The 26,522-nt window shown below is 41.5% G+C and overlaps 1 protein-coding gene across 4 annotated transcripts in view; it reads right to left on the bottom strand.

Annotated features, from left to right (window-relative positions):
• Positions 1 to 10,658: 10,658 nt before the first annotated feature.
• PUM3 (pumilio RNA binding family member 3) overlaps positions 10,659 to 26,522 on the bottom strand; it is a 45,377-nt gene continuing 29,513 nt past the window's right edge. For all 4 annotated transcript variants that reach the window (XM_069576470.1, XM_069576468.1, XM_069576469.1 and 1 more), the window contains exons 14-18: positions 19,131 to 19,273; positions 18,286 to 18,508; positions 15,965 to 16,052; positions 13,569 to 13,659; positions 10,659 to 10,964 (exon numbers count right to left, since the gene is read on the bottom strand). In XM_069576470.1, coding sequence (XP_069432571.1) covers positions 10,832 to 10,964; positions 13,569 to 13,659; positions 15,965 to 16,052; positions 18,286 to 18,508; positions 19,131 to 19,273 — 678 coding nt within the window. In that variant the 3' untranslated portion in view covers positions 10,659 to 10,831. The remainder of the gene's footprint in view (positions 10,965 to 13,568; positions 13,660 to 15,964; positions 16,053 to 18,285; positions 18,509 to 19,130; positions 19,274 to 26,522) is intronic.

Genomic DNA, 26,522 nt, shown 5'->3' on the forward strand with positions numbered 1-26,522 from the left:
CCTGATGCTGGGAAAGATTGAGGGCAGGAGAAGGGGATGACAGAGAATGAGATGATTGGATGGCATCACCGACTTGATGGACACGAGTTTGAGTAAGCTCCAGGAGTTGGTATGGACAGGGAGGCCTGTCGTGCTGCAGTCCATGGGGTTGCAAAGAGTCGGACACAACCGAGAGACTGAACTGAAGTGTGTATCATCTTTTTACAAATGAGGAAACGGAAGCAGAGGGGCTATGTAACTTGCCCAGTCATCCAGTTAACAGCCGGGCTTCACGTCACACTGTGACTCTAGCTTGGCCAGCACTCCTAACACTGTCCTCTACCACCTCTAATTTTACATGACGTTCATTTTGCAATGGAGTATTATTTTTGTGTAAATATATGGCAGGAGACACCTAGGAGTTCAGCAATGAAGTTCTGAGAGAGGTAAAAAGCAACCACAGGAGAGAAATCAGGCTCATTAAAAAGAGAGGAAAAGATGGATTCAGTTTTCTACCAACTGTAACACCATCCTGATGTTAAGAAAATGACCAGACTAAGATGCCATCGACTGTAAGGTGCATCCATTCAGATTTGATGGGCTCCCCTGGTGGCTCAGAAGAATCCATCTGCAATGCAGTAGACACCGGATATGAGGGTTAGAAATGGCAATCCACTCCAGTATTCCTGCCTGGGAAATCCCAAGGACAGAGAAGCCGGGAGGGCTACACACACACACCCACACATACACACACACCCACACACACCCACACACACCCCCCCCCACACACACCCACCCCCACACACCCCCACACACCCACACCACACACACACACACCCACACACACCCACACCCCCACACCCACCCCCCACCCACCCACCCCCACCCCCCCCCCCCCCGCCATGAGTTGGACAACACCCACCCACCCACCCACCATGAGTTGGACCACACACACACACACACTCTTGGAGGGTGGGCAGGAAGGTGGCGCACACATACACAGTTGGCAGGTGGGCAGGGAGGTGGCATGAGGCGGGGTGGAGAGTGCATTTTTAGAACTGATGAAATGTAACCCCGCCTGGTGCTGCCTGCCTGCATAAGGAGCTTGAGATCCCAGGGAAAGGCAGACCATCTCACGAGTTGTCTCAGAAGCCCCAGAGCTCTAAATGCTGTTTTTGGTCTCATGCCAGATTCTGATTTGATGCTATCTATTAAAAAGAGTACTGTGCTTAGCTGCTCAGTGTCATTTGGGAGACCTGGGTCACATGCATCTGGTTAAAGCAGGTCATGATGGGTTCACCCTACCCAGGGAGGATGGCTGTGAAATGTGGGAGGGGGGAACCCCCAAAGAGATGCCAGCCAGACCAAAACTCATGTCCACCAGGTTGTATCACATGCAGATATCAATATAATGGATTCCAACAGATCTACATTTAGAACTAGACTTAAGTGTTAAACAACAGATAGGACAGAATAGTTGATTTGGCAAGAAAAAAATAAAACCCAAGACATGTTCAGTCCCTTAAAAGCACTTCCTTGCTGTTATGAAGATCTTGATCAATCATGTTTATTCTATCACTGTGTACTGTTGACTGTAACAGCAGTAAGTCTGTCTTTACTGAAGGTTTATTAAGAACAACATGAGTTTTAAATGCAAGAGGATTTCTATGTAAAAGGAAAGTCTTGTTTTCAAGCATCTGGAAGTCATTTGAAATACCTAAATTATTCATTATGCTTAATTATAGTCATCAAGAGCACAAAGTCAGACGATTCCCATAACCTTACTAGGTTTCTATCACCTTCCACTTAAGTGTTGTCACATTTCAGGGAGAAGATCTAATCACTTCCCCTAAGAAAGAATTAACTTCCCTAAAAACAAGAACACACGGGTCAAAATTTCTCATTACCATGTTTTTGCAGCTTTCTATGTCCACTTTAGCAATAGCATGAGTCCATGTTTAAACACTAGAAAACATTTTGATGAAAGATTCCAAACACCATTCCTTCACAGGGATGGGAGTGAAAACATTGGCACCATCTTCCCAGTCACTGTTTTGGGTACAAACATGCACGGAGTAATCAGTGTCTGTTTGTACACTCTGGGATGCAGAACAGAGAGGCCTCTAATAGTTTTAGTTACTATTCATAAAAGACACGTGATCCAAAGAACACAGTAAATACCTCCTGCTTAAGACTGCATTTACAACCCTAAGAATTCATCTGGGGAAAAAGGTTAGGGAATTTGGGGGCACTGTGGTGGTAATGGTTTTAAATTTAGAAAAGGAAAGATGGCATATTAGTTTGCTAGGGCTGCCTAACAATTACCACAGACTAGGGGGCTTCCCAGATGGCACTAGTGGTAAAGACATTGCCTGCAAATGCAGGAGACATGGCGACATGGGTTTCATCCTGGGTCAGGAAGATCCCCTGGAGCAGGAAACGACAAGCCACTCCAATATTTTTGCCCGGAGAATCCCATGGACAGAGGAGACTGGCAGGCTATCTCCCACAGGGTTGAAAACAGTCAAACATGACTGAAGCAACTTACCACCCATGGGAAGCTTAAAAAACAAGATGTTTATCTCCTCACAGATTCTGAAGGCTGGAAATCCAAGGTGAAGGTGTAGCAGGGTTTGTTTCATTTACAGTCCTCTGTCCCTGGCTTGGGGAAGGACATTTTCTCTTTTTTCTCTCCATACGGCCTTCTCTTTATGTGTGTCCGATCTCTTCTTATAAGGACATAACCACTCATACTGAACTAAGGCCCACTCATGGGACCTCATTTTACCCTAATTACCTTTTTAAAGACCCTATAATCCAAATACAGTCACATTCTGAGGTGGGGGTGGGGGAGCACAGTTAGGCTTTTTACACACAGACTTCAAGGGGACACAATTAATTCAGTCCTTAACAGACAGAGAGGATTATAAACCTAGTTTCCTAGGTTCAACAAACAGTTCAGAAGAGGAAAAAAAAAAAGTTGAGTCAGATTTTTATGTTTGTTGACTTAAGTCCATTAGCTTTTTTTTTTTTTTAATGTTTATTTTCTTATTTATGCTGCACTGGGTGTTAAGTTGCAGCACGTGGGATCTAGTTCCCTGACCAGAGATTGAACCTGGGCCCCCTGCATTGAGAGAAGAGTCTTAGCCACTGGACTACCAGGGAAGTCCCAAGTTCATTAATTTTAATATAAAAATAGTTTGATTAGTGGTTCAGTTAAATGGTTGCTGCTTTTTCTGAGACCTTGTCCTCTCTTAACCATTATTTTAAAAATAAACATACATTCTTGTATTTGTAAGACACACTCTTTAGAGTGACTAACTTCCTTTAATTAAGATGTAACCTTTTTAAAACTTCATTGCAAATAGAAACAGAAGTGCCATCACATTTTTTAAAGAACCTATCCTTTGCATGCAGGAAGCCTTATTCCACTAGGCTAATGCACATGAACAACAGACTGGTTCCAAATAGGAAAAGGAGTATATCACGGCTGTATATTGTCACCCTGCTTATTTAACTTCTATGCAGAGTACATCATGAGAAACGCTGGACTGGAAGTAACACAAGCTGGAATCAAGATTGCCGGGAGAAATATCAATAACCTCAGATATGCAGATGACACCACCCTTATGGCAGAGAGTGAAGAGGAACTAAAAAGCCTCTTGATGAAAGTGAAAGAGGAGAGTGAAAAAGTTGGCGTAAAGCTCAACATTCAGAAAACGAAGATCACGGCACCTGGTCCCATCACTTCATGGGAAATAGATGGGGAAACAGTGGAAATAGCATCAGACTTTATTTTTCTGGGCTCCAAAATCTCTGCAGATGATGACTGCAGCCATGAAATTAAAAGACACTTACTCCTTGGAAGGAAAGTTATGACCAACCTAGACAGCATGTTGAAAAGCAAAGACTTTACTTTGCCGACTAAGGTCCGTCTAGTCAAGGCTATGGTTTTTCCTGTGGTCATGTATGGATGTTGGACTGTGAAGAAGGCTGAGCGCCGAAGAATTGATGCCTTTGAACTGTGGTGTTGGAGAAGACTCTTGAGAGTTCCTTGGACTACAAGGAGATCCAACCAGTCCATTCTGAAGGAGATCAGCCCTGGGATTTCTTTGGAAGGAATGATGCTAAAGCTGAAACTCCAGTACTTTGGCCACCTCATGTGAAGAGTTGACTCACTGGAAAAGACTGTGATGCTAGGAAGGATTGGGGGCAGGAGGAGAAGGGGACGACAGAGGATGAGATGGCTGGATGGCATCACTGACTTGATGGACGTGAGTCTGAGTGAACTCCACGAGTTGGTGATGGACAGGGAGGCCTGGCATGCTGCGATTCATGAGGTCGCAAAGAGTCGGACACGACTGAGCAACTGAACTGAACCGAACTGAATGCACATTATCCTAGTCTTAAAGGGGATTAACCTAGTCTTAAAGGTCAGGAAGCAACAGTTAGAACTTGACATGGAACAACAGACTGGTTCCAAATAGGAAAAGGAGTACGTCAAGGCTGTATATTGTCACCCTGCTTATTTAACTTCTATGCAGAGTACACCATGAGAAACGCTGGCTGGAGGAAGAAGCTGAGTTCGTGAGTTGGTGATGGACAGGGAGGCCTGTCGTGCTGTGGTTCATGGGGTCACAAAGAGTCAAACACGACGAGCAACTGAACAGAACTGAAAGGGGAACAGGTTCTCCTTTCTTCCAGGCAAAGTCTGTTAAATCCCTGAGAAAAGGATGGAAGTGCAATCTGAAAACTACAGAAGTTAAAATTTAAAATTAAAAACATTTCTTAAATCCAGTAAACTTTTCCATGGAAAATACAGCCTCCATTCAGTCTGGTAGGTTGTTCTCAATGTAGTTAAAAGCATCTGTTGATTTCTGCTAAGAATACAAATAGTATAAAGTTGAAACAACAGAGGAAACAGGGGAGAAGTCATCAGTGACTGAACAATAGCAACAAATATCTGGAAGAAGAGGAAGCTGTGGAGAAAGTAACAGGGCCAAGAAAGCCGAATAGCAGGTACATGTAGAGAAGCAAGCTAATTCTCTCTGTGATTACAGAAAATTTCAGCAAGAAGAGGTGCTAAGTACTGGAAAGAGCTGGGGTAAGCCCTAAAATAAAAACAGGGGATTGGCTCAAACGGGCTATCACTCCACACAATGGCAAAAGACTGAGTTTATTTTGTGGATTCCAGTGTTCAGTTTCGCCAAGCTATGGGGTCCCAGATACAAGACAGCATGACAGATAGGCACTGTATGCAAAACAGGTGGGTGAATGAGGACCTGACAGTGCTGCGCAACCAGAATTCTGGCTGCTAGCTGGCATCCCCTCTAGAGGCACCAAGAGCTCCAAACAGAAGCCCTACAGATCCCGACATATGGAGGACTCTGGTCCAACAGCAGCAGCCACACCTCATCACCTGTGCAATGAACCGTCAACACTCCGGAAGGTCCTGCTGCTTTTCTGATCAGTTTTAGCGGTCTTATGTATATTAAGGAGGGCTTTACAAATATAAGGAGGAGACGCAGGATTGATCCCTGGGTCAGGAAGATGCCCTGTAGGAGGAAATGACAACCCACTCCAGTATTCTTGCCTGGAAAATTCCATGGACAGAGGAGCCTAGCAGGATACAGTCCATGGGGTCACAGAGAGTCAGACATGACTGAGTGGTTGGGCCCACACACATGTATATAAAGTAAAGCCAAAGATCTCGCCCAGAAAGTCTCAAATGTGAGAGACCAAAATAAAAAGTGCAGACAACAGAAAAGAGACAAAGCAGAGTAAAACAAAATGAAAATAAAAGACAATGGAAGGACTGACCAAATATATATAAATTCCTAATATTTTAAAATTGAAAAAAGTCAAACTTTAAAACTGAAGGGAAACAGAGTAACCATTCTTAGTTTCTCATAGTAATTTACCATGAACTTATTATATAGACATTTTCTGAGCCTCTTTCTTTTGATAATTTTTTTGAAGTATAGTTGTATTATATGTTACAAGTGTACAGTATAGTGATTCATAATTTTTAAAGATTATACTCCACTTGCAGTTACTATAAAATATTGGTTGTATTCCCTGTATTGTACAATATATCCTTGTAGCTTATTTTGTACATGACAGTTTATACTTCTTAATTCCCTGCCCCTGTATTGCCCCTCCCACCCTGAGAGTTGAGTGAGATTATGAAATAGTAAGTGTGCAAGAAACGTCTGTCAACTGGATTAACAACTGTCATAAGACACTTTTATACTTCATACTCCCAGTCCTGACTGCCATTTTTCTTAGCACTTTTCTTGGTTTAGGTAACAGACCAAGGAGGGCTGAGCATAGACAATCGCAGGGAAGGAGGAAGGGTTTTCCAATTTGGTCGACATATTAACAACAACAGGAGTGATTCTGTCTGTGAGAAACACTGAGGGAACACAGAAACTGCACCCAGTTGAACTGAGCAGCATATGAATACATAAAACATGCACACCCCTCAAATATCCAGCAGCCAATCAAGACAGTGTTGTATTGGCATCAGGGTATACATTAATGGAATAAGAGCTCAAAGTCCAGAAATGGAATCAGGTGCTTATGGTCAACTGATTTTCAACAGAGGGGCCAAGATCACTCAGAGGGATAAATGGCTTTTCAACAAATGATGCTAGGATGACTGGGAAGCCACGTGCAAAGAATAAAGTGGGAGACCCTTATTTTACACCATACACAAAACCTAACACAAAATGGATCAAAGACCCAAATATAAGAATTAAAATTAGAAAGCTCTTAGAAGGAAACACAGAAGTAAATCTTTAACACCTTGGATTTGGCCATGAGTTCTTAGATATGACTCTAAAAGTACAAGCAACCAAAGAAAAAAATGAATTAGATTTCATCAAAATTAAAACCTTTGTGTCTCAGAGAACACTATCATGGAAGTGAAAAAACAACAGACAGAAAGACAGTAAATAATACTTGCAAATCATACATCTGGTAAAGGACTTGTATCCAGAATATATAAAGAACTCTAACAACTTAATAATAAAAACATAAAAAACTCAATTGAAAAATGAGCAATGGATCTAAAGAGATATTTCTTCAAGGAAAACATAACAGCCAATAGGAGCAGGAAAAGATGCTTGACCTCACTAGTCAAAGGGAAATACAAATAAAAAACACAAAGAGATAATACTTCACACCCATAAGGATAGCAATAATTAAAAAGTCAAATACTAACAACTGTTGGTAAGGATGTAGGGGGGTTGGAGCCCTCACACACTGCTATGGACATGTACAATGGAACAGCCACATTGAAAAAGTCTGGCAGTTGTTCAAATGCTTAAATGTGGAGTTACCATATGACCCAACAAGCCCACTCCTCGGCATATACTCAAGTAAAATAAAACCATTTATCCATATGTGTTACTTATTTTGATCTTGGAATCATTCTGCAATGTATATCACTTCAAATATGTATAATTTTATTATATTTTATTGAATTATTCCTCAGTAAAGTTTAAAAACATAAAAATTTTTAAAAAGACAATGGAAGGGCTGAAAGAAAAAGTGGAGAAAATATTTCACCCAGAAAGCAAATCAAAAGGCCAAAGAATTGAAAGAAAAAATTTGTGGGTCAAATCAGCATTCAAAATCTGCAAAATAGGAGCTTCAAAGGGAAAGAAGAGAAAAAACAGGGTTGGAGGATGTGGGGGTTAGGGAGATAATACAAACACAGCCCCTGGATGGGAGAGCTTGCCTTCTCCAATGAAAGTCCTAAACAATTACCCAGTATGAATAATGAAGAGCAGATAACACACAATAGATAGCAATGCCAAGATCCTGAAATGCGAGGATGAGGCTGGCGGTAAAGTCCTGAAACCTTTCAGAGAAAACCCTCTCGTCCCTCCAAAAAAGGCCACATACAAAAGACTGAGAATAACAATGGTACTGAATTTCCGAAGTCACTCTGTAAGCTGAAGGAAATACTGACCCATGTCTTCAAAATTCCACAGCAAAATTAATTTCAAACTAGAATTCTATAACCAGCTAAAATAGGTGCCCAGATGCGAAAGGGTAGAATAAAGACATTCAGACTTTAAATTCTGACCACATATGCATCCTTTCTCAGGAAGCTACTAGAGACTGTGCCCCATTCAAAAGAGGATGTTAAGCAAGAAGATGAAATGCATGGGGTCCTGGAAATGGGCTTTCCATAGGAGACATGAAGGGAAGGCCCAGGATGAAAGCCAGCTGGCTCCAGGAGAGGTGTCTGCCAGTTAACTTGATGAACTGGACAGGGTGGAAATTACTATTCAGTGACAGATAAGCACACTTTGGGCTCCAAGTTTCTAAAGATTCAACTCGAAATGGCCTAAGTGATAAATGAAAGTTAATTCGCTCATGTAGCAGGAAGTTCAGTAGTAGGGCAGTTGATTATTCAGCAGTTCAACATCAACGCTTCAGATTCTTCAGCCTTCTGCTCCACCGTCCCCAGTGTGCTTTCTGCATATACTAAAGTCAATAGGCAGGAAGGGGACTCTGCTCCTTGTGGGTCTGAGACTAAAGGAAACTTTCTTAGGAATATACTTCTCCTCTGAGAAGGATATTGGTCAAGACCCTCCTAAAACTCATCACTGACTTAAGGGAAGGGCCCCTGGGATTAGTTTGCAAAAGAACACTGATGTGAACTAATCAAGGAGATGTGTGTAATGGCTTTGTGGATAAAGGGTTGAAGCTGTTAAAATCTCAGCACATTTCTGACCCACCCGAAGCACATGAGGTGGGACATAGCAGAGCCATGGGGAAAAGGGTAGACACCAAAATGACATGGGAGCCTTGCCAGGCTGAAAAAAATAGAGGAAATGGGGCCTGCTGGAGAAGAGTTTCAACAATTCTGATGGTCAGTTTGAGAAAAATAATAGGAATGTAGGAAAGAAAGTAAATAAAAATAAATGAGGCAATTTATTAATCCCAGGAAAAAGAAATCAGTAAAGGAAATGTCATGACAGTTCATTACTTCCCTCAGTATCTAAGAAGTGATGTCAGCATAATCATATAAACACCACCAATTTTTCAAAAATGATGCAATTCTTTTGGGAAAATGGAAAGAAACAAAGTAGGGGAACAGTGGTGGTGAAAGGTCTCACTGTGTATTTTGCCATTATAGGAAGTTAAAAGAAAATGTGTAAAACATATATATTTTTTAAAACCTCAAAATTTCTGTTTAAACACCTAGCAGAGCTAAAAAAGAACTGAAAGTTGCTTCTGGGGAGGACAAGGCCAAGAGTGAAAAGGAGTAGGGCAGACAGTTTTGAGATATGCTTCCTAATACTCTTAACTTTCAAAACTGCGGATGTTATTTTATTTATTTTATTTATTTTATTTTATCTTATAGATGGAACAAATGGCAGTTTTGTCCCCATCTCTTTCTAAATGGGCCCATTATATGGAAAACACACTCACAATACACTGGTCCAACAAAAGCAAGCTTCTTCCTCATTATATCTCATCACCCCACCCCCAGACCCAGCAGTTCTACATCTCCACCCTTAGGGGCAGTTGGGAGGGGGATGGGGGCATAGGTAGGCAGACAATCTACACAGGAGAACCACCGGCATGGGCTCTTTTCAAGGCACCTGTCAGAAAGGGCAGCAGGTGACATCTCCTGTGTTAGAAGTAGTCCTGGGAGTGGGCAGTCTGGCAGGAAAGGCTCTGCTGTTCTCAGGTGGAACCCCAGTGCAGAATCAAGTGGCTGTGCTGTCACAGCAGACTACTTAGACAAAGCACTGAAGCTTGGTTTCAAAAGCAGTCAGTATTCATAGGCAGGGCTACGTGAGCCTGACTACGAATCCTTCCAAGGGCTACCAATCCTTCCAAACTTGGTTCCTTGGGAGTCAAGTGTAGTTTTAAAATTCAAACACCCGACTTGTACTTAAATTCAAATTGCTGCATTATTAACAAATCCGCGTAACCTTCCTTCTAACTCAAACCCTGGAGGCCTCAACTACTTTAGGGAAAAGTTCCAAAACAGAGAGTCTCATTACAAACAGCTGGAAGGCCCAGTTTCAAAGACAGGAAGATTTTCCCTGTGGCCCTGACATTCACACCGCTACTCAGTGTGATCGTTTAATTCACCCAGCACGTTTTCCCCTACAAATCTTAATTTACTGTAGTCACTTGTTTCCAACAAAATCTAACATGGTGTCCAATCCATCAGGCAGCTGGGAATGCAGCTGCCCTAGATGTAGAGAGGCCCCATCCCTGTGCCCACTGGGCCCCAAGGGTTCCTGAAGCACTACTCCCACCAAGGACTCCCCAGGGCTCTCATCTACCACATCCTCAGGAAGATACCCTAGAGGAGGAAACGGCAACCCACTTCAGCATTCTCACCACAAGAATCCCAGGGACAGAGGAACCTGGTGAGCTACGGTTCATGAGGTAGGGTCACAAAGAGTCAGACGTGGTACAACTGAGCAACTCAGCACGCACACATGGCCTCATCCGAAGCTCTCTGATTCCTCTTCCTCCTCCAAGAAGCTCTCTCAGACTGTTCACTGAAGGTATCTTTCCCCCCTGAATCAATGCATACAACTATCTTGTATGAATCTGTTTGGTCCTTGTGTATGGCTGTCAAACCTTTTCCATTGTGACTTGCTTACTATTCAATATGATAAAAGAGAAGGCTGAGACTGTTTTCTTAAAAAGGACAATTTTAGAAACCATTTTATAAATAGATTCTTATACAAAGAAGAAACACATATACAGAGGACCCAAATTACCAGTAAGATGGACCCTAGCCCTTCTTTCCTGCACTGGGAAAATAGAACAAGAAAAATGACTCCAACTTGCTCTTAACTGTTTCCACCTAGGCAGTCAGCTTTTCAAGTAGCATTTCTATTCCTTTGCTGGTGTTTTTGCTTTTTTCCAAGGCAGGAATCAGGCTTTTCAGTCCAGCTTTGACTTTATTTGCAACTTCTTGATCAGAACTCTGGAGAAGGCTGAAGAGAGAAGACAGAAATAAACAACAACAAAAAAGTGTATTTCATAAAGCCTCCTAGACTGGTCTGCAAATACTACCTCCACACACTAAAAAATTCAGAGCAGACAGTCAAGAAATGCTCACTGAGTAGCTGAGTTAACACCTGCGAGTAGGTGTACATGAAGGGAGGTGGGCAGCATAAAAGGTAAGCAGTTAATGAATGGTCTTCTTGCTGAACTCTGTTGCTAAAACACTGACTGAAGGGGTGAAGAGGTTTACCTTATACCTTACCTGTCCGGATTTGAAAAATGCCTCTGACACTCTAGTAACTATACAACCAAGAGTGTGCATTAAAATTCTCAAAGACTGCAATTTCCTGGCCTGTAGAATGGAATCAACAAAAGAATCCACCTTCTACCTCACAGGGTTGTTTTTTGAGGCTCACGTGATCTCGTACCTAAAGCACCTGGCCAGAGCCTGACACGTAGTTAAGTATTCGATTGATGTGAGTCACTGAATAAGATAAGGTCAGCTCTGCTCTCTGAGACCTTGCTGGGGCACTCTATCCCAGGTGAGCGGAGCCCTGCAGGCTGGCAACAAGTAGGCCCCTTTCTCTAGATAGGGGCCAGGTCATAGGCACTCTGTTGTCAAACATCGGGGCTGAATTTCTTATTCTCCCCTGACTTCCTCATGACCACATTTACTGACCACTGAAATACATCCTAGAAAGTAATCACTTGGCACTTTTGAAAGACCTTGGCTGCAATATTTCCATAATGTCCATAGAGAGGAGGGGAAATGAGCAGCCCCCAACAGCATTCCAATGCTTGTGGGAGACAAGCAACAAGTACTGCCTGCCACCTGCAAAGCTGAAAGGTGCCCTCTTAACAGACTTGTGACTCACTAGGTGTTTTTATTTTACATACCTTGGCTAAATACACAGTCACATCATGCACAATAGTAATACAGGTTAATATTTATTGAACATACACATTAGACCTAATGCTAAGCATCACGTATTCATTATCTCATTTAGTTTTCCCAACAACCTAAGATTATTATTAATCTCATTTTACATCCAAGAAAATTAAGGCTCAGAAAAGTCGAATAATTTGTGCAAGGCCACACAGTGAGCTGGGAATGGAACCCATGCATTTCAATGCTAGAGAATAATGCTTCCCTGAGTTATTTTTCAGACTGCATACAAGGCTGTTTTTTTTTTACCCAGAATGAGGCTTTTCTACTTACTCCTAAAAAGATTTAGCAAAACAAACAAATCAAAAATAAAAACACATACATGTACTGCATGAGTTTAAAGAAAAATATAAACAAGCAAAAAATCTTGCCAAACAAGTCAAGCACGTGACTGACAATACTCTATAACCAAATACAAAATAATTATAATAATCAATTATTAACTTATCTACAGCTTCACTTCTCTCAGAACCTCAGATATTTCACATTTCAGTTTTAAGGAGTACTCCATAATAAACCTACAGTATCCTTCTCATGTTTGAAATCCACCCAAGGGGAGTTCCGATTGATGATCAATCTTAAAAAATTAATTTTATGGCACTGCCAGAATTTTTAGTTAATTGCGTGTAATGAAAGAATATGTCAGTAGGTTGTTAACACTCCAAATGCCTGGTAAAGAAATCCATGTCATAAAAGTTCATGTTTCAACTAATGGACTCCAGCTGCTCAACATCAACTGGAAAATGAGCTAATTTTAATGAGAAATAAATTAGTAATCAATATCACCTGTGCATCTGGAGATACTGATATACAAAAAGAATGCCCATTTGGAATGTACATACTTGTGAGTACACGTGTACCAAATCAAAATATAAACTGAAGAAATACCTGTGACGTATAAACAATACAAATTAAATTGCAGAGGATCTTGCATGTGAAATACTACGGGAAATTCAAGCTGAAACCGGTAACTGTTTTTCCAAAGCCTGATGACACAGCAGGGGGAAAAAAATCAACTGTGATTGCTTTAAAGCAACACAGAATCTATTTAAAAATGAATATCCTTAATAGAAGGGATTTATCTGGGAACACAATACATGGCAATTTCAATGCCCTGTAAATTATAAACTCAACCTATGTCCAGGCAAAAATATACAAGTTAACCATATGTCTCAATTCACAAATCATCAATTTTCTATCATTTTAATTAGAAATGAAGATAAGCAGGTGGACTATAATAGCTAATGCTTCTCAAATCCTTTCAGAATAGTTGAAAACAAAGAATTATATGTAAAGTCAGCTGTGATTCAAAAAAAAAAACTTTCATCAGATTCCACAGGAACAAAACTAATTCATTAAAAAAGCATACAACTATACTGTGGTCAAAACCAAAAATATGGTGAAACAATCAAATGATACCTTGGAAACGCCCTAATTTTATGATCCTTGATATCCAAAAGAGGGCCTATGGAAAAAGTGACACTTACCCTCTAGTATTTGGCAAAGTAAGACCAAGGGTGACTGAGAGGAATGCTGGGCTACTGAAAACAGACATTCCAACCGAGAAATAAATGTGAAGGAACCATGTTTTGCACCAACAGGCATTTGGATACGAAGCCTCAGCAGGAAAGGCACACACTCTACATACCTAGAGAGAATAATGGCTCCTCGATTGACACTAGCCCAGGACTTCAGGTTCTTCACACCAACACGGTCTATAAGTGTTTTTGCAAAACAACCTGTAAAATAAACTGAAACTTCATGAACGTCATATACCAATATTTAAACTCCCAATCACTCTCTCTATACTACTCTTAGAGTGCAAAAATGTTTTAATAAGAAAGCTAATAGAGTTCTCACCCAATATCACTTAACATGATATTGTTAAGCTCAGCTTGACAATATGTTAAGCTCAGCTTGACATAATGCGTTTTTAATATAGCCATTTCTTTCAACTCTGACCCAAATCCCCAGCTATGTTTTGCAGTAAGTACTCAAGAGAAACAATGAAATGCTCACTTGGTCAGGTTTGCATTTCTTTGTACTATTTAATGATTTAACCCTAATCTGAAAGTTATTCAGGAAGTAAAGGTGTAATAGCAGTGTTTGGTTAAAATCAAGTTGCTCCTCAAGGAAAATGCTCACTCCGAAGGTGCCACGAACACAACTGTTTTCTCTCTACAACACTAAACATTTGTTCTTCCATCAAAAATACCATTCATCTTTTGTTATTTCAGTACATCTGATTCCCAAGGTTTTACAGTATATTATCATATTCACTGGATCATCTAAGCATGACTAACTCTAGGACAAAGGAGAAACTCTGAATACCAGGATCTGGTACAGATGGAAGTAGGGATAACCTATTTTAAAGACAGATATCTTGGGTAGGCCCTAAGTGTAATTCATTCAAAGATATCCAATAGTGAGGAAGCTTTAAAAGCCAAGGGGTCTATGGCTATTTCACTCTTTGTGGCTTGTGCTCAAGAGGGATGGAAACCAACTGGTGAGGCAGATGATGTTTTCCAAAGGCGGCCACAGCAACACCTCCTTTCCTGTGTGTGCTTCTAGAATAGTGCCACTTCCCCATCTAGAGGCAGAACTGCTATCTTCTTGTGAACTGGGTGGCCCTTTGTAACTGACATGAAAGTGTGGTACAAGTGACCTTAAATCACTTCTGAGGCTAAATCATGAAGTACCTTATACCTACTTCATCATCCTGAAACTTGACCACTATGTTGTAGGGAAACTCAGCACACCAGAGAAGGGGACTGAGACTGCTGGACTTAGCCACTGCCAGTCATGGTGTAAGTGGATACTCCAACCCCAAGCCAAGCAGCCCTGGATGACTCGGGGTAGAGCTCCACCAAACACCACCAAATGACTGCTGTTCTGAAAACTACTAAGTTTTGAGGCAGCTTGATACACAGCAACAGATAACCAAGACTGGTAGCCATGCATTCGGTGCTACATGAAAATGATGGATACTTCGAGTCCAAGCAGATGTGTTTTAGGGTTGCCAGTGCAGTTGAAATAAGGAGAAAAGTCACTAGAAAATTCTTCACATTTTAAAAGTAAGCAAGAGCACTCTTCTGACATAAACTCAGCTCAACTATGAATCGACTTTTTAATAATGAAAAAGATGATTCAATATATTATTTTTTCTTTAAAGTTTATTACAAGAAGATTTTTTTATTAAAAAAAAATTACAGTGAGAAATAGGGCCAAGTCCATCTTCTTAACAACAGAGTGAGAAGTGCCAGCTCTACTGCTTCAGAGATTGCTTCGCTAGCCATCAGCACTGCAACTTGCCTCAAGACATAAATTCATGATCTGTCACTTTTCCCAGACACAGTAATAGAAAGCCTGAACTGTTTTAACTCAGTGGGAGGAAATCTCTTTAGTGGCTAAAATAGAGTCTGAATTGAGTTTGAATTTAGAAAAAGAAGGTCTGGTCAAAGAGACAGGACTGACAGGGGAAGGACATGCAACTTCTCACTTAGATAAAAGATGCTGTCATCCTCCTGAGAGCTGAGTTTCCACAGAGCAGCTGTAAGGTTTATGAAAAACCAAGAAGTGCCAAGGACTGGCTTGCTCTTTGGTCATATGTATTCCAAGGCCAAATTGGCATCAGTTCAAAATTCTCTGATAAGGGTAATCTTCTGGTTATCCTTTCCTCAAAACTAGAGATAGATATGTTTTTCAACTGGGGTGATGATACTCACAAACGGGCCCTCCTACTCAGCTCTCACCATCCTCAAAGAATAAAATGGCATTTTAAAGCACTGGACAAGCCTGTTTTGAGGTCTGAAGTAGTAGAAGAGGGAGGGAGGGTGGGAAAGGGAAAGAAAATGGAAGGATTCAAGGAGACAAATCTCCAGGGGAAAACGTAGTAACCACTAAATCATTTCTTACAGCTATCATGTCTCAACACTCAACAAGTTTTCATCTGAGCTCATAAAAGGCCAGCATAAAGTTCAAGGATGCCAGACATTACTGAAATTTCACATACAATACCAGAGGAGGTCAAGTTGCACAGCCTACCTTCTCTTCCATGTTCTTTCATCTTTTTATCTTGCTCGATTAACCACTTCAGAACCAAATGTCCAGCAGGATGTTCTGCTATGTGAAGCTGTGAGAGGTCAAGAACACATTAATTAAGAAGCTGCCTTCATCCACCTGATATCACCACATACAGATAAGGTCTCAGGCAAGCTGAAAGTTCCACAAGGCTTGCTGCTGCTGCTAAGTCGCTTCAGTCGTGTCCGACCCTGTGCGACCCCATAAACTGCAGCCCACCAGGCTCCTCCGTCCCTGGGATTCTCAAGGCAAGAACACTGGAGTGGGTTGCCATTTCCTTCTCCAATGCATGAGAGTGAAAAGTGAAAGTGAAGTTGCTCAGTCGTGTCCGACTCTTAGCGACCCCATGAACTGCAGCCTACCAGGTTACTCTGTCCACAGGATTTTCCAGGCAAAAGTACTGGAGTGGGGTGCCATCACCTTCTCTGTCCACAAGACTTAAGAGGTCTTTATTGAGAATGACTACTACTCCTGGAAAGACAAGACCTGCTCCAACCCCAACCAAAACGAAGACAGTTATTCAAGATAACACAGCCACCAACACAGCTCACACACAGCTTCGCGAGCTCCAGATTAAACAGCTCTACCACTAGGCTCGTCTTAAGATCACACAAACCACTTTTCAGATCGTCATATGCAGTTCTGAGGAGCAACACAGTAGAAACACTGAAACCTGATGCTGCACGATGTTTAAGTACAGGTGCCTGAGGAGCACTGCCTGGTGAGCAGGATAAGAAGCCGTCTTTCAGCTTAACCTCCCTCCTTTTCAAGGGCCATATGGACTGTTCGCATAGAGATCAATCCCTCTGTGTCCAGTGTGGGAGACAAGCTCTATCTCCTTACAGAGGAACTTTTAAGACACATGCATCATCCCAATTTCTTAACAGGATCTGCTCCATGATGGCAGGAGTCAGGGCATCTCTAAGACCCCCAGCCCATTTCTTTCCCCATCTCTTGTGTCAGACAACGGCCAGCTCCCCAAACATATCTTTCCATCAGGAGCTCACAACCCTGCATGGGACGAGGCCCCAGCAGAATTTGGCTTCTGCCTTCCTCTTCCCTCTGCTCACTGATTTCCAGCCCCCTGTGCCTGCTGTTCTCAAACATGCTGAGCTCTTTACTTCTTCCAGGAGGCCCCACATGGCTCTTCTCTCTGCCTAGAATCTTCTTCCTTCACTCAGCTACCCATCTTCTGGGTCTCAGCTTAGCTTTCACTGCCCTGGGAAGTCCTCTGAGGACAAGTTGGTTCCCATTCTTATACAATCCCATAGAACCTAAAGTTTTCCTTCACACCGCTTATCTCTATTCTACAATAAATAATCATTTGTGTACATATTTATTTAACTATAATGTTTCCCCAAATGGCATTCTCTTTTTTAGGTGGGGGTGGGGGGAGTGTGGGCCACTGTCTAGCACATAACTGGTGCATGAACCGATAAGCTTGAGATACAAGACAGAATAATACAAGACCCAAATAACGTAAGCAAGAGCAATCAGAAAGAGCAAAGAGGATTTTCCTGATGGTCCAGTGGTTAAAAGTCTGTCTATGCAAGGGACATGGGTCCAATTCCTGGTCTGGGAATTAAGATACCACGTGTCAATGAGGTGGCTAAGCTTGTGCACCATGACTACTGAAACCCACTCACCTACAGCCTGTGCTCTGCCACAGGAGAACTCACCACAATGAAAAGCCTGTGCACTGCAACTAGAGAGCAGCGAGCAGGAGCTGCTCTGGAGAAAGCCTGCACACAGCAACAAAGACCCAACACAGCCAAAAATAAATAATAATTCAAAAAAAAAGGAAAGGAAAGAGCATCGAGTTTCTGCTTGAGAGGGAGTTAAGAAAGACTTCATGGAGAAGGATTCTGAGGACGTGGAAGGATGAATAAGGCAGTTTCTGCAGGAAGAGTGCAGGAAAATGGAAGTATGGGCAGCACTGGCGACTGAGAAAAGAAGTACATACCAATGAAGAAGTACAAAAGTCCGCAGCAAATTCTAAACAGAATTAAGAACACAAAGAATGCTGGGAAGGCAGCCTGGGTCAGTCATGGACAACATTAATAGGAGTCTGGTTTTACTCTGCAGATAATGTAGAGTCATCAAAAGACAGTGAGTATTAAAGTGAGTGTTAACAGCATTGGTGCTCTGAATTCACAATTTCCAAATGTACTGCGGGTACAGGGTGAGTGAACAATCATAAAAAGGCTCTTTCTAGCAGTGCTCCCAGAGACGGGAGTTTCTGTGGCCATGGTGGCTTTCTCGCCCATCTCACGGGGGCATCTCACCTCTCCGTTCTTGCCACCGGGATGTAGCTCTGCTGCTGCCAGGCTGGCGACAGCGTCCATGGCGGGCTGCACGTCTCCCGTGGCGGTGCCCAGGATGTCAGCCACCAGTACGCACGCAGACTTATCCAGGACCACCTCCTGGGCGTGTCCCTGCAGGTAGCTTAACAAAGCTGGAGAAATGGACTCTAAGAGCTCTCGTCGGCGGATCTCTGTGTCTTTCTTACTGTGGGAACATGATGAATGAAGAATCAAGGTAAGATGAATAGCAAAGTTAATGTGGTGCTTTACTCATACAGAAACCTCTAAGGCTTTTAAAAGCTAATGTCCTGTTCTGCTATAATTGTCTGATTTCTGCTGTGCACACGGATAAGCAATTGGAGGCTGGGATATCTTTCATTTTTGGGTCCCCAGGATCTGAATAGTGCCTGGCACAGAACGGGCACTCAGTAAGTGAAGCTCGCCTTGTGTAACACACACACACACACACACACACACACACACCTCAAACCAAGTAAAGACAACAACAAAATATCTCACAAGACAACACATGTTTAGATTACAGTATGGATTCTACTCTCTAGAGGACTTGACTAACTGGTTGCTTTAAATATAAAGGAAAATCATAAAAAAACCACACACCCAGCCACCTATTATGTGCTGGGTCCCAGAGGCATTTTCTTGGCAGGATACTTTCATTTCCTTTTCAGGATAAAAACTTTTAAGAATCTGCCACAACTACAGGCTTAAAAATGGAATTCACTTGGAGTTTGAGGGAGGAAGCATGAGAGGTGGACACGCGTGCCACACAAAATGAATGAACAACCAGAGCGGGCTTAAGCCCTTACCTGTGTGCATTACCGTCTCCCTTCTGCAGAACTTCAATGATCTCTCGTACCGTGTGGGCAGGATCTCTGGGGCTTAGCAAATACAACAGGACCTTCCTTCCATATTTGTCATTTACTATGTTCGGCAAGGAATTGATAATTTCCTGTAAAAGTATAGAAACAGAAAGTGAAACTATACACTTAAACTATGCTTAGAATCTGAATGGAAAAGAAGGATACATAACTTTCCCCCAAAATAATGAAAAATGTATAGCTAGTTCTGAAATCGTCTCATTAAAGCTAAAGAAATTTCTTACACAAGGAACACAGAACTGCTTCTCTACTGGGACTAGCATTACTGAACAATCCATTTATAGCTGACTGACCAAGCCCAAGGACTTCAGGAGCTAACTCATTCATCGTAACCAATATTTCTTAGGCGGCTATTACTTGGGACACTGCTTGCTGGGGCCACTGAGCAGATACAGTTAATTTGCAGCTGCACTTAAATGCAGCATCAGCATTGATCGGGACCATTCTTCCTAGAATTTCCCCACTGAGATGTATGTGAACGGAGATAAAGAAACTCTGTTAAATAGAACAAGTGGATAAAGGCTTTTAAAGTTAGGTTACTTATTCATAGCAAATGAAGTATCGCATGGAAAACAAAAAGAGGGGGGAAGGGAAATAACTGCAGAAAGACTCTATGGAGCAGTTACACATAATTGCTTTCTATGACATTTCCCATCAAGTTACCAAGAACAGTAACCTCCTTTTCTAGTTGTTTGAGTTTAAGGAACAAAGGCAATGTCATCCCCACCCCAAATGAGCTCCCGTATAGATTTGGTGATGTCTACTAAGACAGAGAAATCACTGTGTAAAAATGCCTTTATTCTAAATACGCAACAGAAAAATCATTAGCCTTTCCCTAACATTCCTATTTCTTATAAAACAAACCTAATAAATATTCAAAGCCACACACATCTGAACACCAGAGATTCTTCAGAACTGATTGGGGCCACAGAAAAACGCCAGCCCAACCACCCACATGTACAGAAATGAGGAACCCCAAAAGGCGGCGGAGGGAGGGCCCACAGGACAACGCTGGGATGTTAGCAAAAGGGCTCTGACTAGTTTTGGTCCCTGACTTTCCAACTCTAGTTTCTCTCAAAGAGAACATGTACCCCCCTCATCAGGAAAGGAATTCTCTAGGAGACGCTATACGCAGATCTGCTCTTCTCTTAAGTGCCTATCAAGTAGAATGAGATTAGTAATTTTAGTGGGGAAAAAAAAACAAGCTGGAAAATACATATAATAGATATCACCACCTCAAAATGAATATAAATTTAGACCACTCAGAAAAAAATGAACTTAAAATTTCAGTAAAAAAGGGGAAGACAGAAAAAAAAATGTACATAATTTATCACGGGGATGGGAGCTTTTCTCCAATTTCAAGGTAAGCTTGCCTCAAAGTAGACTCAATATATGGATTTCTGATAAAGAAGCATTTAGTGCCACAAATATGGGCTACCTTTAATGTGGCTTTTTCAATTTCAATTTTAACTAAGTCATAAAAGAAAACAAAACGCTTTAATTCAGTTGAAGGAAGAAACTGAGAATTATATGTAGCTTAGGTGAATTTCTACAATTGTTAAAAGACCTCCATAACTTTGCTGTCTTTTAAAAAACCCTCTGGGGTATTATACTTTTAAAACACTTGATTTTTTGAAGGAAAAAAAAACAAAAAGGGAAGGTGGGGAGGGGTATGCTGTGAAGAACTATAAATGGCTGCTATTTAATGAGCTATTTTCTCTTGGTATAGAAAGAAAAGGGGGGTGGTATGAAGCCAGCATGTATTCTTCAATGCACTTGGCCTCCTCTATAGGTTCTACACTTAAGCGCTAGTGCAGTGTATTTAGCTTAGGCAGAAATGGTTTCACTTTAACACAAGATGCATATAAAACCCATGAAAAACTACTATTCAAGGACTAGCCCCCAAATTCACTGAAATTTAACTACCTTTCAGTTTGCAATTAAGGAATTTAGAATCTACATTCAGCTTGGTCTGTTTCTTGAAATAGCGTAACGTTTATAAACTAACAATCCTAAGAAACTAAAAAATGTTTACTTAAAAATGTGTCATTTAATTCTACCCCAACTCCTACTATCTTGGGGAAAAAAAGACAGTCTGAGTGATGCTGTATTACGGAGTTCTAATTCATTTCTATTTAACCTGGAGTACACAAAGGAGAGAAATTTCTAGATGATCACTTGGAGAACACCGAGTGGCAGAACACGCAGAGACAGGACGAGGGAGCTATAAAGCGCAGCTGATTTGTGTTGAATTTGGTCTTTGGGTTCAAGTTGTGTAGCCTTTGGAAAAACCTTAAACCTCCCTAAACATCAATTCCCTTCTCTGTGCACAAGGATATTGATATACCCGCCCAACCTGTGGGCCACTACCAGGAGTAAATCAAAAAATTCACTCTGCAATCTGGGAAGTGCTATAATATCATTTTCTTCATAAAAAAAAAAAAAAAACTCCTCTCAATGTATAGCACCTTTAACTATGGAGACTAAATAAAGCTGATGGAGTCATGAGTTGGCATCCTCAAAAGAGAACTCCAACAACAAAGGTTTAAATGTATAGGTTTTCAATTCACTTTCCCTCTGACTTAGAGAAAATCAAAACAATTTTAATTGTTGTAACTTCTTTCCCTTATTTATTTTACTCTAAAGCAGGTATGCCCAAAGAAAAGCAACGCCAAAGAATGCTCAAACTACCACACAATTGCAGGTATCTCATACACTAGCAAAGTAATGCTCAAAATTCTCCAAGTGAGCCTTCAACTGTATGTGAAACAAGAAGTTCCAGGTGTTCAAGCTGGATTTAGAAAAGGCAGAGTTCAAATTGCCGACATCCATTGGATCACAGAAAAAGCAAGAAAGTTCCAGAAAAACATCAACTTCTGTTTTACTGACTATGCCAAAGCCTTTGTGTGGATCACAACAAACTATGGAAAATTCTTAACAGATGGGAATACCAGGGCACCTACCTCCCTCCTGAGAAAGCCGTATGCAGGTCAAGAATCAACAGTTAGAACTGGACATGGAACAACGGGCTGGCTCCAAAATGGGAAAGGAGTATATCAAGGCTGTATATTGTCACCCTGTTTATTTAATTTATATGCAGAGTACATCATGTGAAATGCTGGGCTGGATGAAGCACAAGCTGGAATCAAGATTGCCGGGAGAAATATCAATAACCTCAGATATGCAAATGAGACATCCCTTATGGCAAAAGCAGAGAACTCAAGAGCCTTTAGATGAAAGTGAAAGAGGAGAGTGAAAAAGCTGGCTTGAAACATTCAAAAAACTAAGATCATGGCATCCGGTCCCATCATTTCATGGCAAATAGATGGGGAAACAATGGAAACAGTGACAGATTTTATTTTCTTGGGCTCCCAAATCGCTGTAGATGTTGACTGTAGCCATGAAATTAAAAGACGCTTGCTCCTTGGAAGAAAAGCTATGACAAACCTAGATAGCGTATTAAAAAGCAGAGACATTACTTTGCTGACAAAGATATGTCTGGTCAAAGCTATGGCTTTTCTAGTAGTCATGTACGGATGTGAGAGTTGGACCATAAGGAAAGCTGCTGCTGCTGCTAAATCGCTTCAGTTGTGTCCAACTCTGTGCGACCCCATAGATGGCAGCCCACCAGGCTCCGCCGTCCCTGGGATTCTCTAGGCAAGAACACTGGAGTGGGTTGCCATTTCCTTCTCCAAAGCATGAAAGTGAAAAGTAAAATTGAAGTCGCTCAGTCATGTCTGACTCGTAACGACCCCATGGACTGCAGCCTACCAGGCTCCTCCGTCCATGGGATTTTCCAGGCAAGAGTACTGGAGTGGGGTGCCATTGCCTTCTCCATAAAGAAAGCTGAGCGCCAAAGAATTGATGCTTTTGAATTGTGGTGTTGGAGAAGACTCTTGAGAGTCCCTTGGACTGCAAAGAGATCAAACCAGTCCATGCTAAAGGAAATCAGTCCTGAATATTCCTTGGAAAGACTGATGCTGAAGCTGAAGCTCCAGCTCCAATACTTTGGCTACCTGATGCGAAGAACCGACTCACTGAAAAAGACCCTGATGCTGGGAAAGATAGAAGGCAGGAGGAAAAGGGGACAACAGAGGATGAAATGGTTGGATGGCATCACCGACTCGATGGACATGAGTTTGAGCAAGCTTTGGGAGTTGGTGATGGACAGGAAGGCCTGGCATGCTGCAGTCCATGGGGTTGCAAAGAGTCGGGCGCGACTGAACTGAACTGAAGTGAAAGAAGGTATGTACACAAAAGAAAAGTGAAGGAAGAACAAAAGAACTCCCTTGTGAAAACCTGTGGCCATTCTGACCTTGTGATGGACCCTTGTCAGACTCTTCAGCATTCCTGTTTTGCCACCCTATTTTAAGAAGGCAAGGTAAAACTCAAAATGAAAAGTACACACTGGAATCAGGGTTAGAGCACACATGGATTTTCAAAGGAAGAAAGAAATGCAAAATGCCCATCCATGCCCATCCATGGTGCTCATTCTTCCGTGGGAGGTTGTATGTGGATCAGAAAGAAATGCAGACTGGCCTTAACCTTAAAAGAGCTAAAATCTAGCAGAATAGGCAAGAAAACACAATAAAAAGTTAAAACTAAAGATAAGGGATTTAAATAATGATTAAAAACAGAAATGTAAAAAAAAGGTCAGTGGCAGTGATTGTTTTGTTTAAAAAATATGGTGATATATCCAGAAGTCCAACTTTTGGGCTGTACTCAAAAACTTGGGATGTGGTTATTAAAAGTACAGTTTTGGTTTTGTAAGATGGAAATGCTATGGAGATTGGTTGCAGAACAATGTGAATATGCTTAATATCACTTAACTGTACACTTAAAAATGGTTAAGATGGAAATTTTTATCACAATTAGAAAGAAAAACAAGTTGGAAGACCTATCTCCATGGGGCTCACATTCCCAGAGATGGGAGCTGGGGTGGCTATCGCCTTGGACAAGGCACGGACACTCCCCCCATTTTCTTCACAGCGCCCCTACCACCCCTCCAACTTGGCCTGCCTCACTCATTTACCTGCCTGGTCAATGAATGTTTCTGAGTGTGTCAGCCCGGGGTGAGACCACAACTAACTGCTAAATGAACAGATGGCAAGGACAAAAACCTGTAAGAGTTGAGAGGATGTGGACAGCAGGTCCAGCTGGGAGATCAGAGAACACTATGTGGAGATTAAACTGGAGCTTGGTTTTAAAGAGAAAAGGAGGAGTGCTTGTTAGGCTACAATGTCAACCTGACATTTCAGGAGAACCAGTTACTCTGAATAGAGTGCTTAGCAACACTAAGCTTTCTCGGCTATTTTTATAAGCACTGCATAATGCAACAGGTTTTGTAGTGGCTGGGCGGTAACACAGACACATGACTCTATAAACATATGGGCAGCCTATCTGGCAACCCTCAGTTCTTCTAATTAAATGCCTCAGAGAAATGAGGAGACATGCAAGAATAATTATAGAACTGTTTGCAATAGCAAAAAATAATAACAGTGTTTAAAAGTTTTAAACACTATAAACCACCTAAACATCCATCAACAGAAAAATGGAAAAATCAACTGTGGTGTATTCATATAGTAGAAAATTATTTGGCGTTGAAAAATGAACGGTTTAGAATAATTGTGAGTAAACCATGGCCTGCGTTTCCTGTGAGTTAAGAATATATATTTTTGAACATTTTAATGTGCTGTTAAAAAAAAAAAAGCAAACAAGAATATGCTACAGAGACCAGATATGAGCCACAAATCCTAAAATAATTACTATCTGGTCATTTACTAAAAAAGCTTGTTGACCACGATGATGAGTGACAAATACAATCCCAAAGGAAACAGCAAGTTGCAGGAGAAGGCACACGTCTCTTATATAGAATTTGTAAACATGTAAATACTGTAAACATTTACATATAGCAAAAGGATAAGGGAATGCATGCAAATAGTAAGTACCAACCCATCAGAACAAATATGAGAGGATGCGAAGGGGGGTGGTGTATATATATATTAAAAAAAAAAGGACACAAGGGTCTTGAACTTCAACTCTATTTGGCAAGTTTTACTTCTGCATGCCCAATCAGTCAGGAGGCTAGGTGTTCACTGTTATTATCCTTTATACCTAACTGTACGGCATCTTAGAGATAATACATGTAAAAGTATGCATCAATATTTATTCATTCTCGAAGGGCAACTGGTCGGTGTACTCACTTCCTTTCGAGAGACTCACTGCTCTCAAAGCAGCTGCACCACACCAACAATTCCAGAACTGGATTTTTAAGTCTTCTTATTTTGGAAAGCAAAGTAGGTGGGAAACAGTGAGTATCCATTTTGAAAGGTGAGGGCTCAGCTAACCAGGCTGTGATTTCAACCTGACATTTCACGAGTCTGGTTACCCTAAACAGAATGCTTAGCAACACTAAGCTTTCCTGGGTATTTTTAAAAAGCACTGCATACTGCCACAGGTTTTGTGGTGGATGGGTGGGGGAAATGCAAGCACAATCAGCATTCCAGAATTTTATCACTAGCTACAGAGTTTAATGATACACAGAACCCAGTGAGCCTTTGTCAGCTAGAGGCAAGACATCAGCAAATGAGGCCATTTTCAGGGTAAGCTGCCCTAAGTATGAGAAGGTCACTAGGAACGTGGGTTAAACAGTTGTGGGAATCAAGCTGATAAGCACGAGGAATTAAAACTGTTTCAACAGCAACTGTAAGTGGGATAAATCTTTGGAAAAAATAAACCTAGCAGACAATTGTGGCAAATTCTGAAGGAAGTTGGGTTTCTCTTAAAATCCATTTGGAACAGTTATGCAAATTTCAGTTGTCATGAAAATATTAAACAAAAGCAAGTATTCAATAGCCCAGTCTGTTTCCATTTTCATGAAACAACTTTATTCATTAGCCAATCTATGGCCTCACATTTCTGTCACTGGAATGAAAAACAAGCATTATTTATTGGAGTCAAAAGGGTAATAAAGTCACAAGGAACGTGTCAAAATACTCAGTTAGTGACATGAAAGTCTTGCCAACTTGTTTCTTCCCACAATCCTATTCCAGAGAAAGTCATTACAATCTTAAAACAGTCAAGGGAAAAGCTGGAAAATGACAGCAAGGGCATGAGAAATTCACACACTGGGACGTACAGCGGCTTCTAAGAAAACAAATCTCCTGCCCCTTCACTAGTTGGGATATTCTCCCTAATCACCCAGCTCTACTGGTCCAGATAGGATTAAGAGAGGGCTCAGCACCACCACAGCCAACAGGGCAATCCTCTTTCTGAACATTCATATGCTGCTCCCTGCAGACAGTGCGGAAGCAGCTTCTG

This window comes from Ovis canadensis, chromosome 2 (genome assembly GCF_042477335.2).
Source record: "Ovis canadensis isolate MfBH-ARS-UI-01 breed Bighorn chromosome 2, ARS-UI_OviCan_v2, whole genome shotgun sequence".
Lineage (NCBI taxonomy): Eukaryota > Metazoa > Chordata > Mammalia > Artiodactyla > Bovidae > Ovis > Ovis canadensis.